Below are 16,536 nucleotides of genomic sequence, written 5' to 3'. Positions count from 1 at the left end.
AAGTTACAAGATGGTATTCCTTTTCTTTAATTTAAGATTGGCATCATTCATAATCAGTGTCACTTACTGTTTTGTTTGCAGCATGTTAAATGTATAATATATGGTGGGCTTGTATGATGGATTCAGGTCTACTTCATTACAAATTCATATTTTTTTTTCTTTCTTTCATTGAACAGATTCGTCTGTAACAGATCTGGCTTGTATAAACCCCACAGTCCCACAGATTCAACTGGAAATCAGGGGCCCAGAATAACTGCGGGAATAAGGGGACTTGTGTATATATACTTAAAGCAGAGACATCAACAAGGATTCTGTCAGTGATCAGGATGGAGATTTTTGGACGAGCTACGGCTTATATCGCTGAGTGTTGAAGATTAGATTCTCTCTCTATCTTGTCTCTAAACGGCCTGCAGGGTGGCGAGAGAGAGGGGGGAACCCAACCGGTGCATGCCGGAGATGAGTGCGTTCTGGCATAAGATCGGCTGCTGCGTGGTAGCCAAACCTCCTCCGGTAAGTGTCTCATTTGGAGAGATTTATAGTTTTATTTCCCAGGCTTCCATCATAAGGAATCTACATGAATCACAGGTACTGTGATATCAGGCTTCTTTTGAGAACAACATCTGGACTAATTTCATCAATTAGGCATTCCCTGTGGCTCATGCAAGCTTTGTGTTCGCTAATCACGCGAAGAATGACTCACGCTGGTCAAGGGCAGAAAAGAAACCTTTCAGCTGATGTGAATGTGACCCAGATAGTCTTAGGAGTTTGTCAGGAGTGCAAATGTGTTTTTGAGAGTGAAGCCAGACGTAAAACACAGATGGACAAAGAATGTTCTGTCATTGAACGGGTGAACGTGTAGAGGTATGGATCCAAACCACTTTGCATGTGAGGGAAGTCTGATAAATGTGCCCACACATGCATATTTCATTTTTTATCAAGAATATACTCTACAGTTCAAAAGTTTGGGGTCAGTAAGATTTTAAAAAAATAACTTTTATTTGGCAAGGATGCATTAAATTGATCAAACACAACATTATGAACATTTATAACATTGCAAACTATTTCTATTTCAAATAAATGCTGTTCTTTCAACTTTCAGTTCATTAAAATCCAGAAACAAATGGTTTCCGACATTTATTAATAAGAAATGTTTAAGCATAAAATCAGCTTATTAAAATGTTTTCTGAAGGATCATGTGACACTGAAGACTGGAGTAATGTCGAATATACTGAAATGCAAAATGGTTGTTTCGAATTGTAATAATATTTTGTGTTTTTGATCAAATAATTGCAGCCTTGGTGAGTATAAGAGACTTCTTTAAGATATAAAATAAAATAATTTTACCGACCCCAAACTTTTGAACAGTAGTGTATCATGTGATTATTCTTTTTTTAAGCTCAACCAAAAAATACAAATTTTCATCATTTACTCCCCCTCATGTTGTTACTAAACTGTATGACTGACTTTCTTAATTGGAACATAATAGGAGAAGTTTAACATGTTGACTCCTAAACTTCATACAATGAAATTAGTGACCACCATCTGTCAGACTCCAAAACAAAGAAAAAAGCACTATAAAAGTACTGCATATGACTCGCATACTATATCTTCCTATACTGTATTCATACCATCATCATCATATATATACTTTATTTGTCCCTTTAAGGGAAGTTTGTTTTGGGCAATACAGGTAAGATATCTTGTATAATTGTATTATAGGAATACTATACTATAAGTTTTCTAAAGCCATATGAAGTTGCTTTTGTCTAAAATTGTTGTTTTTTAGCTCTCAAATCTCATTCATGTTTGTGCATATTCAAATGTGGCACCACAAAATGCGTTGTACCATGTTTGACCTCAACAAGTTACTGCTTCTTGCACATCTTGATCATGATGTGGCAAGTTTGAAAAGCAGTTTTATTTGAATAATGACTTAAATATCGGTCTGTTCCTTACACAAAATAATTGCATGGCTTTTAAAGACTTTGAATGTAGAGCATGAGTCATATGGATCTCTTTATGGCGCTTTTATGATTCTTTTTGGCGCATGACAGTCCCTGGCGGTCTACTTTCATTTCATTGGAAAATCCCAAGTTTGGACGTTCAGACATTCTGCTAAACATCTCCTTTTGTATTGCATGAGCAAAAGGAAGTCAGAGTTTGCTAAATGATAGCAAAAATTAATTTTGGGTTGGACTTTCCCTTTAATATTCCTGTAAGTAAAAGAATCATGTTTATGTTTCTAGAATAGCTTTGCGTATTTGACAAATTAGTGGTTTAATTCAGTCTTTGTTAGTCAGTTTGTTTTCATCTGGATTGAGGTTCTGAGCCAGTGATGAGTGACCCAGGTTTACCATGGTCTCCTGTAACAATGACAGGGGGTTCTGAAGGGAAGCTGGCTCCTCCGAGCTGGGAGTGCTCATTCTTTTCCTCCCTCCTTCCTCTTATTATTTTTAGGTTCTTGTTTGTTCTGTTGTTGGGTGGGGGGTTAGGTTAGACAGCAGTGGGCATCTGTAACGGACCAATGCTACTTCCCAGTGCAAGAGCAATTTTCTTCAACTGATTTAGATCAAATGATTCTGTTTAAAGTGTCTCCTTACATCAGAGAAGGTGATAAGGACTAAAGCATGTGCCAAGGGTTTGCTATGATATGGGCCATTGACTATACAAAGATTATGAAAATAAACACCTTCAAGGATGTCTGGAGTTACATAAGACATGTTGCATTCGAAAAACTAAATTTAACTTGTAACTGTTTTCAACCTGAAAAGCTTGGTCCAGAGCAGAAAAATACGAAGAGCTTTCTTTCTTTCTTTCTTTCTTTCTAAGTAATAATAAATATAATATTCTTTCTAAATAATAATTAATGGCAATATATCTAATGAACACTTTGAGGTAAAATCTTGAATTAAAGATCTAAAAGGTACATAGATTAACAACAGTAAGAAATAATAAAAACAATAAAAGGTGCATGGTTTAACAAGCAATAATAAAAACAATAAGAGTAGTGTTTCTGTTTATAATTTATTCTTGCTATTATTATTATTATTATTATTCATAAGATAGAAAACCTTTTATTCTCAAAGTGCCCAAGAGATTTGTCGTATTGACTAATTGTTTTAAATAGAAAGAGTATTACCACTATTTCCAAATAACTATTTATATAATAATATAATAAAATATATGATAATAATGTTTAAAAATTATAATCGTTATTTTTAACAACATACATGGTTGCATCTCAATAAATTAATGTCATGGAAAAGTTCATTTATTTCAGTAATTCAACTCAAATTGTGAAACTCGTGTATTAAATAAATTCAATGCACACAGACTGAAGTAGTTTAAGTCTTTGGTTCTTTTAATTGTGAGGATTTTGGCTCACATTTAACAAAAACCCACCAATTCACTATCTCAACAAATTAGAATACTTCATAAGACCAATAAAAAAAAAATTTTAGTGAATTGTTGGCCTTCTGGAAAGTATGTTCATTTACTGTACATGTACTCAATACTTGGTAGGGGCTCCTTTTGCATGAATTACTGCATCAGTGCGGCGTGGCATGGAGACAATCAGCCTGTGGCACTGCTGAGGTGGTATGGAAGCCCAGGTTGCTTTGATAGCGGCCTTCAGGTCATCTGCATTGTTGAGTCTGGTGTCTCTCATCTTCCTCTTGACAATACCCCATAGATTCTCTATGGGGTTCAGGTCAGGCAAGTTTGCAGGCCAGTCAAGCACACCAACACCATGGCTAAATTTTGGTGCTTTTGGCAGTGTGGGCAGGTGCCAAATCCTGCTGGAAAATGAAATCAGCATCTTCAAAAAGCTGGTCAGCAGAAGGAAGAATGAAGTGCTCCAAAATTTCTTGGTAAACGGGTGCAGTGACGTTGGTTTTCAAAAAACACAATGGATGTGTTTGTTTGTTTGTTTGTTTGTTTGTTTTAAAGGTTTACACACTGTTTTATTGTTTTCCTGTTTGTTTTTTCTGCTTTCGTCTGAGTGGCTTGTTTCTTTGTAACGTTTGTAATCCATGTTTACTTGTTTACCGAATCCATTCTAGGTGTGTTTGAGTAACGTTAGTTGTCATTGTAACGGGTTTGTTATTATTACCCTGATTTTCCTTTAGTTGTAACGGCACTATAAAGTGAATTCAATCCCCAAGAAAGCGGCTGTCTCAAACAAGTGAACTGCCTTCCTAGACAGCATAAAGAGCCATACTGTCTAGTTAGGGAGTTCAGCTCAAAGTTGAACACTGTTACAAAGATTAGTTTCTGTTCATATTTATTTATTAAAAACTGCCACGTTAGTACTTCGTTTTTCGATATACCACTGTAATACCATGCTATTCATTGATTTTAATTGGGGCACCATATTAATACCAACATGAATATTTGAATCATTCAGCACAATTGTATATTTCAAAGTACCATGGTATTACAATATGATGTATGTGGTAATATGTAGTACTTCTTCATTACAAGCTGTTTTTGAAGTTAATTGGAGTACTATCATGTAAATGAATATGGTAATTGCTCAGTGCCATATTGTATATCTCAATGCCAAAGAAAGAAGTTACAAGATGGTATTCCTTTTCTTTAATTTAAGATTGGCATCATTCATAATCAGTGTCACTTACTGTTTTGTTTGCAGCATGTTAAATGTATAATATATGGTGGGCTTGTATGATGGATTCAGGTCTACTTCATTACAAATTCATATTTTTTTTTCTTTCTTTCATTGAACAGATTCGTCTGTAACAGATCTGGCTTGTATAAACCCCACAGTCCCACAGATTCAACTGGAAATCAGGGGCCCAGAATAACTGCGGGAATAAGGGGACTTGTGTATATATACTTAAAGCAGAGACATCAACAAGGATTCTGTCAGTGATCAGGACAGAGCTTCTTGGACGAGCCACGGCTAATATCGCTGGGTGTTGAGGATTAGATTCTCTCTCTATCTTGTCTCTAAACGGCCTGCAGGGTGGCGAGAGAGAGGGGGGAACCCAACCGGTGCATGCCGGAGATGAGTGCGTTCTGGCATAAGATCGGCTGCTGCGTGGTAGCCAAACCTCCTCCGGTAAGTGTCTCATTTGGAGAGATTTATAGTTTTATTTCCCAGGCTTCCATCATAAGGAATCTACATGAATCACAGGTACTGTGATATCAGGCTTCTTTTGAGAACAACATCTGGACTAATTTCATCAATTAGGCATTCCCTGTGGCTCATGCAAGCTTTGTGTTCGCTAATCACGCGAAGAATGACTCACGCTGGTCAAGGGCAGAAAAGAAACCTTTCAGCTGATGTGAATGTGACCCAGATAGTCTTAGGAGTTTGTCAGGAGTGCAAATGTGTTTTTGAGAGTGAAGCCAGACGTAAAACACAGATGGACAAAGAATGTTCTGTCATTGAACGGGTGAACGTGTAGAGGTATGGATCCAAACCACTTTGCATGTGAGGGAAGTCTGATAAATGTGCCCACACATGCATATTTCATTTTTTATCAAGAATATACTCTACAGTTCAAAAGTTTGGGGTCAGTAAGATTTTAAAAAAATAACTTTTATTTGGCAAGGATGCATTAAATTGATCAAACACAACATTATGAACATTTATAACATTGCAAACTATTTCTATTTCAAATAAATGCTGTTCTTTCAACTTTCAGTTCATTAAAATCCAGAAACAAATGGTTTCCGACATTTATTAATAAGAAATGTTTAAGCATAAAATCAGCTTATTAAAATGTTTTCTGAAGGATCATGTGACACTGAAGACTGGAGTAATGTCGAATATACTGAAATGCAAAATGGTTGTTTCGAATTGTAATAATATTTTGTGTTTTTGATCAAATAATTGCAGCCTTGGTGAGTATAAGAGACTTCTTTAAGATATAAAATAAAATAATTTTACCGACCCCAAACTTTTGAACAGTAGTGTATCATGTGATTATTCTTTTTTTAAGCTCAACCAAAAAATACAAATTTTCATCATTTACTCCCCCTCATGTTGTTACTAAACTGTATGACTGACTTTCTTAATTGGAACATAATAGGAGAAGTTTAACATGTTGACTCCTAAACTTCATACAATGAAATTAGTGACCATCATCTGTCAGACTCCAAAACAAAGAAAAAAGCACTATAAAAGTACTGCATATGACTCGCATACTATATCTTCCTATACTGTATTCATACCATCATCATCATATATATACTTTATTTGTCCCTTTAAGGGAAGTTTGTTTTGGGCAATACAGGTAAAAATATCTTGTATAATTGTATTATAGGAATACTATACTATAAGTTTTCTAAAGCCATATGAAGTTGCTTTTGTCTAAAATTGTTTTTTTAGCTCTCAAATCTCATTCATGTTTGTGCATATTCAAATGTGGCACCACAAAATGCGTTGTACCATGTTTGACCTCAACAAGTTACTGCTTCTTGCACATCTTGATCATGATGTGGCAAGTTTGAAAAGCAGTTTTATTTGAATAATGACTTAAATATCGGTCTGTTCCTTACACAAAATAATTGCATGGCTTTTAAAGACTTTGAATGTAGAGCATGAGTCATATGGATCTCTTTATGGCGCTTTTATGATTCTTTTTGGCGCATGACAGTCCCTGGCGGTCTACTTTCATTTCATTGGAAAATCCCAAGTTTGGACGTTCAGACATTCTGCTAAACATCTCCTTTTGTATTGCATGAGCAAAAGGAAGTCAGAGTTTGCTAAATGATAGCAAAAATTAATTTTGGGTTGGACTTTCCCTTTAATATTCCTGTAAGTAAAAGAATCATGTTTATGTTTCTAGAATAGCTTTGCGTATTTGACAAATTAGTGGTTTAATTCAGTCTTTGTTAGTCAGTTTGTTTTCATCTGGATTGAGGTTCTGAGCCAGTGATGAGTGACCCAGGTTTACCATGGTCTCCTGTAACAATGACAGGGGGTTCTGAAGGGAAGCTGGCTCCTCCGAGCTGGGAGTGCTCATTCTTTTCCTCCCTCCTTCCTCTTATTATTTTTAGGTTCTTGTTTGTTCTATTGTTGGGTGGGGGGTGAGGTCAGACAACAGTGGGCATCTGTAACAGACCAATGCTACTTCCCAGTGCAAGAGCAATTTTCTTCAACTGATTTAGATCAAATGATTCTGTTTAAAGTGTCTCCTTACATCAGAGAAGGTGATAAGGACTAAAGCATGTGCCAAGGGTTTGCTATGATATGGGCCATTGACTATACAAAGATTATGAAAATAAACACCTTCAAGGATGTCTGGAGTTACATAAGACATGTTGCATTCGAAAAACTAAATTTAACTTGTAACTGTTTTCAACCTGAAAAGCTTGGTCCAGAGCAGAAAAATACGAAGAGCTTTCTTTCTTTCTTTCTAAGTAATAATAAATATAATATTCTTTCTAAATAATAATTAATGGCAATATATCTAATGAACACTTTGAGGTAAAATCTTGAATTAAAGATCTAAAAGGTACATAGTTTAACAACAGTAAGAAATAATAAAAACAATAAAAGGTGCATGGTTTAACAAGCAATAATAAAAACAATAAGAGTAGTGTTTCTGTTTATAATTTATTCTTGCTATTATTATTATTATTATTATTCATAAGATAGAAAACCTTTTATTCTCAAAGTGCCCAAGAGATTTGTCGTATTGACTAATTGTTTTAAATAGAAAGAGTATTACCACTATTTCCAAATAACTATTTATATAATAATATAATAAAATATATGATAATAATGTTTAAAAATTATAATCGACTTCAGTCTGTGTGCATTGAATTTATTTAATACACGAGTTTCACAATTTGAGTTGAATTACTGAAATAAATGAACTTTTCCACAACATTCTAATTTATTGAGATGCACCTGTACATAAATTAAAAAGAAATATTTATAGTCCTATTTTATGTAAAATTGTACCTCATATTTTTCATTAGATTTGTCGTATTTCATTATATTGAGCTTATTGCTATTATTTAGAAATAAGTAACTATTTATGTAATAATAATCTTGACATTAAAAACATTATTATTATTATTAGTGATAGTAATTTTAACACCAACCAAACGATCTGAACACTGACATCAAATAAACTCTGGTCCGTTTCAAAAACTAGTGTAAGATTTGAGGTAAATCTAGAAGATATATTTGATGATTGACAATATAAATCCAGTGCTATATGTTGTGTAAAATGCACTTTGTTCACTCTGGACAGACAAGTAATGGCTCGTATGCCAACACCCCTGCTATGGCACATGATCTCATCAAATAATTATTCTGGTTGTTGATACAAAGATTTTTTTTTTTTTTAGATTTACTTATATAATCTCTGACTAACTCTACTGCATAGTTATGGGAAACCAAGAAAAGAAACTGTGAACTGTACAACAATTAGGGATTTTTAGGAACTCTATGAAGAATGCTGCTCATCTTCAGGATGCATCCAGGAATAGATTCCATAGGGAAACATTAGTGTAATATCACCCAGGCACTGGTGTGGTTGTTGTATGGTCACATGACAGGCTTCTTTGAGCTCACTCACTACACTTCGATTTTCAACACCTTTGGATTACATCATGCTGTTTCACCAATCTGCCAATCAAGTGCTTTGCATCTTTATGCTGGACCTTTGTCAATTTAAGCCTCTATGTTCACAGAAGAAGAAACGGAGGAGAATTGACCGCAGCATGATCGGAGAGCCCACAAACTTCGTTCATCTGACACACATAGGCTCTGGTGAAATGGCAGACGGCATGCAACCGGTAAGACATGTTTTATTACGTTGGTACAGTGGGACTCCCTCATTTTAATGTTTATGGCATGGCTATAATTAATTTACAATGACCGAACAAATGCTTCTGCATGCATTCTTTACTAAACCTCTGAATAATACAGGATTATGCACAGGCACATATTAAAAATCCAAAGAAGGATGCTGGGATTTTTGTAAAAATATACCTGGCACCCACTACCAGACCTTTTGGAAATCCCTGTTGTTTTTCTTTTGCCCTCTTTCCCTTTCAATTTTGCCCTCAAATCTGCTGTGCCTACCAGTTGTCTGAACAAGTCATGTTTAAAGGGGTAGTTCACCCAAAAATTAAAATTCTGTCATTATTTACTCACCTTCATGTCGTTCCAAACCCGTAAGACCTTTGTTTATCTTCAAAACACACATTAAGATTTTTTTTATGAAATCAAAGAGTTTTTTGACCATGCAAGAGAAGAATTGTTGAATAAAGTCGTTATTTTTGTTTTCTTTGCACACAAAGTATTTTCATAGCGTCATAGAATTACGGTTGAACCACTGATGTCACATGGACTATTTTAATGATGTCCTTACTACCTTTCTGGCCTTGAACATGGTAGTTCCCTTGCTTTCCATGCAGGGTCAGAAAGCTTTTGGATTTCATCAAAAATATCTTAATTTGTGTTCCGAAGATGAACGAAGGTCTTACAGGTTTGGAACGAAATGAGAGAGTAATTGATGACAGAATTTTCATTTTTGGGTGAATATTTATTATTATGATGTAAAGGTATTCTAAAGTGTCAAATTAAAAAAATCAAATGCATGTTTGAGTAAGGTAGACATGCTGCGTGTGTAAGATGTGATCTTAGCTCATGTTCATTGGGCTGTTGTGTTGTCAAATAAGAAGGCGAGGCGTTACCTAATCCTGCAGCTCACGGAGGGACTGAATACCTGGGCAGAATCAAGCAGACTGCAACTTGCTCAGAGGAATGTTGGCAGGCGGCCCGTCAGGGACAGAATAGAGACCTTTAAATGAGGAAATGTTCGTCAAGGTCTTTGCAGTGGTCACTGATTGATTTTTAAATGGCAATCTACAGCTTCATGTGTGGTTTGCAAAATGTACAGCTCTTAGTGGAGTCAACACCTTTTTAAGAAATGAGCTTTTTAGTCAGTGGTGGCTTTAGTAGTTTTATCAAAGCAAAAGCTGGACCTGTTAACAATGCAGCGCTGATAGCTGAAACCTCCAGTGATAAGCGGTATTGGTTGATATCAGCCTTTCATAGTCCATGTGATGAACACAGGTGACCGACCTGCTGGCTTTTCCCTTGTGGTTCTGTTCTTTTGTGTCATGCTGGGAAGTTGTGTATAGAATGACCCAGTGAAATGGACTTCCTCCTCGTTCTGCTGTGAGAAGCAGTGTTCCTGAGACACATGATGTAACAATGGGTGTGACGCTGTGAAGAGCTCTGTATGTGTGAAACAGGCTTGTTGTTGCATGAAGGATTTTTCAGCCCCACCTCTTGAAGTGTGAATTTATTTTACAGTTTGTACATCATGCAGCAATCCAGTCTTTCTATTTAATGAACACTATTCCATATAAAAAACTTAATTTGCAGAGATGACACTCCTTATTTTCAAATTGTATTATTATTATTGTTGTTGTTTTAGTTGTTGTATTAATATTAATCCTATTATTATTACTGAATATTATTGTTATTATTATAGTAATGCAATAAGAAAATATAGTATGATGTTGATGACATTATTAGTAGTAGTCATGTTTGCCATATAAAGTATTTATTGTGTAAATACTAGTACTAAAATTATATTTAATTAACAAATTATTATTATTAATTAATTAATAAATAGCATTTGTTGTTGCTCTATTAATGTTATCATAATTTAAAAGTAATAAGTAAAGAAATATTATAGTAATGGTAATATGGTGACGATATTAGTAGTAGTAGTAATTTTTACTATATAAAGTATTATATGTAAATGAAATACAATTTTAGTACTATATACATATTTAAATTGTATTTATTATTGCTATTATATATAATTAAATATAAATAATGTCATGATATTATATGATTAAATATAAATAATAGTAATGATGATATTATTTTAATATTCCTATAATGATTTTTAATTTTTACTTATTTTTTACTTGTGTATATATTATTCTTCTATGCTTCTTTAATAGCAGTAATATTCAATAAATGCTCTTTTGTTTGACTTAGATGGAAGTTTTGAAGTCTGAAAGTTAGTTTTTTCCTAGTATATCAGATTATTTGACCTCAAATATCTTAATTTGTGTTCCGAAGATGAACGAAGGTCTTACAGGTTTGGAACGAAATGAGAGAGTAATTGATGACAGAATTTTCATTTTTGGGTGAATATTTATTATTATGATGTAAAGGTATTCTAAAGTGTCAAATTAAAAAAATCAAATGCATGTTTGAGTAAGGTAGACATGCTGCGTGTGTAAGATGTGATCTTAGCTCATGTTCATTGGGCTGTTGTGTTGTCAAATAAGAAGGCGAGGCGTTACCTAATCCTGCAGCTCACGGAGGGACTGAATACCTGGGCAGAATCAAGCAGACTGCAACTTGCTCAGAGGAATGTTGGCAGGCGGCCCGTCAGGGACAGAATAGAGACCTTTAAATGAGGAAATGTTCGTCAAGGTCTTTGCAGTGGTCACTGATTGATTTTTAAATGGCAATCTACAGCTTCATGTGTGGTTTGCAAAATGTACAGCTCTTAGTGGAGTCAACACCTTTTTAAGAAATGAGCTTTTTAGTCAGTGGTGGCTTTAGTAGTTTTATCAAAGCAAAAGCTGGACCTGTTAACAATGCAGCGCTGATAGCTGAAACCTCCAGTGATAAGCGGTATTGGTTGATATCAGCCTTTCATAGTCCATGTGATGAACACAGGTGACCGACCTGCTGGCTTTTCCCTTGTGGTTCTGTTCTTTTGTGTCATGCTGGGAAGTTGTGTATAGAATGACCCAGTGAAATGGACTTCCTCCTCGTTCTGCTGTGAGAAGCAGTGTTCCTGAGACACATGATGTAACAATGGGTGTGACGCTGTGAAGAGCTCTGTATGTGTGAAACAGGCTTGTTGTTGCATGAAGGATTTTTCAGCCCCACCTCTTGAAGTGTGAATTTATTTTACAGTTTGTACATCATGCAGCAATCCAGTCTTTCTATTTAATGAACACTATTCCATATAAAAAACTTAATTTGCAGAGATGACACTCCTTATTTTCAAATTGTATTATTATTATTGTTGTTGTTTTAGTTGTTGTATTAATATTAATCCTATTATTATTACTGAATATTATTGTTATTATTATAGTAATGCAATAAGAAAATATAGTATGATGTTGATGACATTATTAGTAGTAGTCATGTTTGCCATATAAAGTATTTATTGTGTAAATACTAGTACTAAAATTATATTTAATTAACAAATTATTATTATTAATTAATTAATAAATAGCATTTGTTGTTGCTCTATTAATGTTATCATAATTTAAAAGTAATAAGTAAAGAAATATTATAGTAATGGTAATATGGTGACGATATTAGTAGTAGTAGTAATTTTTACTATATAAAGTATTATATGTAAATGAAATACAATTTTAGTACTATATACATATTTAAATTGTATTTATTATTGCTATTATATATAATTAAATATAAATAATGTCATGATATTATATGATTAAATATAAATAATAGTAATGATGATATTATTTTAATATTCCTATAATGATTTTTAATTTTTACTTATTTTTTACTTGTGTATATATTATTCTCATAATTCAATGCTTCTTTAATAGCAGTAATATTCAATAAATGCTCTTTTGTTTGACTTAGATGGAAGTTTTGAAGTCTGAAAGTTAGTTTTTTCCTAGTATATCAGATTATTTGACCTCACTTGAAGTTTGAAATTTTACTTTGACCACTTTAAGACTTGGATCATATCAATGGAAATCTTACTGGACTACTAAAAGTATAGTTGTTGTGTTTGTTAAAGTGGACTTATTGTTAATAAAAGTTAAAGTTTTTCCATGCCAATAACCTGATTGTCACTTCCTTTTGCAGTCTGGCCCAATGCAGGAACAAATGAGATCCAAAGTGCCTCATGCTAATGGACGAAACAGCTTGTTGTTATAGCCTCTTCACCAGTGAGTATGAACGCACACCTTCCTCTTCCTCTCCATCCTCTCACATGCACTCCTATTTAACCACAGACCTTCATCTGTTCCCCAGACTTTTTCATTTTTTTCCTCAAAGCTCCGTAAAGTGTCCTAAGCAGAACCTGTCCGGCTAGCAGCACTGTACCAATGAGGAGGAGATAAAGAGCAGATCCCGATCACAAAAACAACAACCTCCGTGCTGCAGCTACCAACATGGACGCCACCTCTGCAGGTTTTATATCTTTTGGATCCTCTGGAATGTCTCAGAGGAGACTTGACCCCACCCCCCCACTCTAAGACTGTTATTACATTTAGACCGGATTGTGTAAGAACGCCTGACAAAGTGTGTGAATGTGTGACGTGTGCGTTTGAGACACTGCCTGTGCTTGCTGTGGAAGAGGACAGGCTCTTATCGCTTTAACACAGGGGACTATTTGACTGCCTTCCCAAAGTTATAACTGGCATGTTTGTCATAGTCGTTGATAAGGATGTGCACAAGTGTGTGTTTGCTTTTGTTTTGTAATGGAAATATATGTGCACCTATACCATTATAGTGTCTCCAACTGCTTGTCATTAACAATTGCACAGATTAGTGTATTATACAAAGCTGTCTGATATGTGTATAGTAGAAAGATGTAGTATGAAAATATTTCTTTTTTTTTTTATGTCCGCTTGTTTGATATTGCATGAACAAATAATGCCTAATGGCCTTAATAACTCTAAAGGAATAGTTTTAAAAATTACTAAAATAAAAATACTCATTCACCAAGTCATTTCAAACACACACACTCTTACAAATATTGGTGCTTCACGATACCATAGAAGAACCTTTTTGTCTGGTTCCACAAAGAACCTTTAACATCTGAAGAGCCTTTCTGTTTCACAGAAGGTTCTTTGTGGCAAATGAAGGTTCTTCAGATTGTAAAAGGTAAGAAAGAGATGGATCTTTAAAGAACCTTTGACTGAATGGTTCTTTGTGGAACCGAAAATAGTTCTTCTATGGCATCGCTGTGAAGAACTTAAGCACCCTTATTTTTAAGAGTAGGCCTATACGTTTTTTTTTCCTGTGATTATTAGTACAACATCAATGCATAGTGATATAATGTATAAGCTATAAAAAAAATCCAAAAGGGCACCATAATGGTGGTCCATATTCAAAGTTTTCTGAAGTTTTACATTTGCTTTATGTGAGGAACAGACCAAATTTATGTCATTATTCACTGATAATCATCCCCTCAAGTGAACTGTTAACATGAGAACTGCATGCTACAGAAATATTTAGTCAATAGTCTGGAAAGCAATAATACGGCATCAAGACCACTTGGATTTTTGAGGACCATATTTGGTGCTTTTTTTATTATTTGAATTTTTTGGAGAGCGTCTTAACAGGCACTATTGTAAAAAAAATAAATTCTTTAAAAATTTCTCCACTGTAAAAAAAAAATAATAATAAAAAAGTTTGAAATGACATGAGGGTTGAGTAAATAATTTTTATTTTAGGTGAATTATTCCTTTAATCCATAAGTATTAAAAAAAGGCTATTATCTGAGTGGAGACTTTGAACGGCGGCTTCCTGCCAGCAGCGAGCTACTGCCCTTTGTCATTTAAACATCACATTCACACATCAAGCTCCACCCCACACCAGCTCAAACACACGCTCTCTGTTTCCAGTCCTCACACACGGCACCATGATTAAATCACTGATTTACACACACTTTGTATACTTTACTCTGTCTGTACTTTGTTTTTGAATGCAGCTCAATGTAGCACAAAGTTGGGCTGAAATGTTAAACACGATGTTTTTGCTTAGAATTGTGATGTTTTATTTCAAAGGCATTGCTTTGCAAGATCCCAAACTGTAATTTACTTTGTGTTTGCTGTAATTTGTTGGGAAATGTCATAGGAAAAAATGTACGTAGCGAATGCTTTCAGATTGTGCATGTTGCTTTTGAATGTTTTAGAGTATTTTTTTAGTGGGAATGCATTTCATTCTTAGCTGACAGTATAGAGAAACGTGCAGATGTTTGCATCTCTGCCAAAGATCTCGACAGCTCCCTTAACTTAATTATACATGTTGCTTGCAGATTTTCTCACTTTTTGGTTTTATGTGACTGTTTGCCCATTTTTTTTTAAGCATCTGTCTTATTTTTTTTAAAGCCATAATGTTTGTGCAAAGCACTCATTAGGCTCTTTTTGTCTTTAATGCTTTTCTTTTTATTCTTTACTTTTTTGAGTCTATTAGTTCAACTGATTGATTTTGTTTAAATGGGAGCAGTAATAGTGTTCTGTTCATATGGCATGGTGTTATGTTGTTGATGAATCCTTTTGTGTTTTGGTTTGTAACAATACAGTTGTACAAAGAGCAAACTGTTGTTTGTTTTAATTGAGATATAGATAGTAATATTATCTAAAGCGTATAAAAAAAAGCTCTCGGTATAATTTGAATATATTAACCAAATCTTAAAAAAAAAAAACTAATTTATTTTTATTTTTACTGTAAATAACATTATCATTTTACTTTGCTCTTTGCTTTGTGTTTGCATGCCTATAATAGAAACTCTAATTCATATTTTTCTAATTCAATTTTGAGGGGAAAAAACAAGTCAGGAATTGCAAGATGTAAACTCAGAATTCTGACTTTGTAACTGAATTCTAAGTTTACATCCCACAATATTTTTTTTTCTGCCACGGAATAAAAAATAAAAAAGATAGTTGTGAGACTTTTTTTCTCACAATTCTGACCTTTTTCTCCGTTGCGAGAGGAAAAAGTCAAAATTGCCGTTTTTATTCTGTGACGGAAACAAGCTTCCATGGCTGGAAAAAGGTGCGCAGGTGCTTTTACAGTTTAGATGCTCCTAACTATTACAATAAATATGTATTTAAAGGGGTCATATGATGAAAATTGAAAAATTGAACGATTTTCAATTTTTGCTTTCTCTTTGGAGTGTTACAAGCTCTTGGTGCATAAAGAAGATCTGTAAAGTTGCAAAGACTAAAGTCTCAAATCCAAAGAGATATTCTGTATAAAAGTTGTCAACCACGCCTACCTAAAATGGCTCATTCTAACACGCCCCCACATGTCTACGTCACTATGTGGGAAGATTTGCATAACACCGCACAAATGTTCACACAAAGAAAGGCGGCGTAACTTTTATTCTCGCTGTAGTATTGTTGTTGCAGCCGCCATGTCGTGAAGACGCTGTGTGCTTCATTGTGAAAGCGAAACGACTTTGTTTGGCCTTCCAAAAGAGGACGAAATCTGCTTCGTCATGGCTGGAGCTGATCCGTGCTGGTCGCTGAGGAAATACAACAACTTTGCGCTGTGGATCACCGGATCGGCTTTCACCGTGGATGAAGCGGAGTCCAGCCCGGGGCCGTCACATGTGGTTGCTGCAAGCCTCCTTCGTCGAATCCGCCAGCCGTGCCGTTCTCAAGCCCGCAGCCTCTGCTCACTCTAGGCCGCCGTGTGTGACGCCGTTTCATTGTGAAAGCGAAACTACTTTGTTTGGCCTTCCAAAAATGGACACGACTTTGAAATCAGTGGTTAAGTTGTATTTACAACACTGT

At 34.8% G+C, this 16,536-nt stretch overlaps 1 protein-coding gene across 1 annotated transcript; it reads left to right on the top strand.

Annotated features, from left to right (window-relative positions):
* Positions 1-4,739: 4,739 nt before the first annotated feature.
* LOC107588480 (CDC42 small effector protein 1) lies at positions 4,740-13,763 on the top strand. The gene is made up of 4 exons (XM_016276587.1): positions 4,740-5,080; positions 8,674-8,778; positions 12,875-12,957; positions 13,043-13,763. Exons 1-3 carry the CDS (start codon positions 5,018-5,020, stop codon positions 12,944-12,946), a joined length of 240 nt encoding a protein of 79 aa, XP_016132073.1. The 5' UTR covers positions 4,740-5,017; the 3' UTR covers positions 12,947-12,957; positions 13,043-13,763.
* The last annotated feature ends 2,773 nt before the right edge of the window (positions 13,764-16,536 follow it).

This window comes from Sinocyclocheilus grahami, unplaced genomic scaffold, assembly GCF_001515645.1.
Source record: "Sinocyclocheilus grahami isolate Dianchi unplaced genomic scaffold, SAMN03320097.WGS_v1.1 scaffold104.1, whole genome shotgun sequence".
Taxonomy (NCBI): Eukaryota; Metazoa; Chordata; class Actinopteri; order Cypriniformes; family Cyprinidae; genus Sinocyclocheilus; species Sinocyclocheilus grahami.
This window is presented reverse-complemented; position numbering and strand designations above follow the sequence as displayed.

Excerpts from the sequence above, each read along its gene's own strand:
- LOC107588480 (XM_016276587.1), top strand. The coding sequence starts at position 5,018 with ATGCCGGAGATGAGTGCGTTCTGGCATAAGATCGGCTGCTGCGTGGTA. Across the intron at positions 5,081-8,673 it reads TGGTAGCCAAACCTCCTCCG|AAGAAGAAACGGAGGAGAAT; the intron begins GTAAGTGTCTCA and ends CTATGTTCACAG. Across the intron at positions 8,779-12,874 it reads TGGCAGACGGCATGCAACCG|TCTGGCCCAATGCAGGAACA; the intron begins GTAAGACATGTT and ends TTCCTTTTGCAG.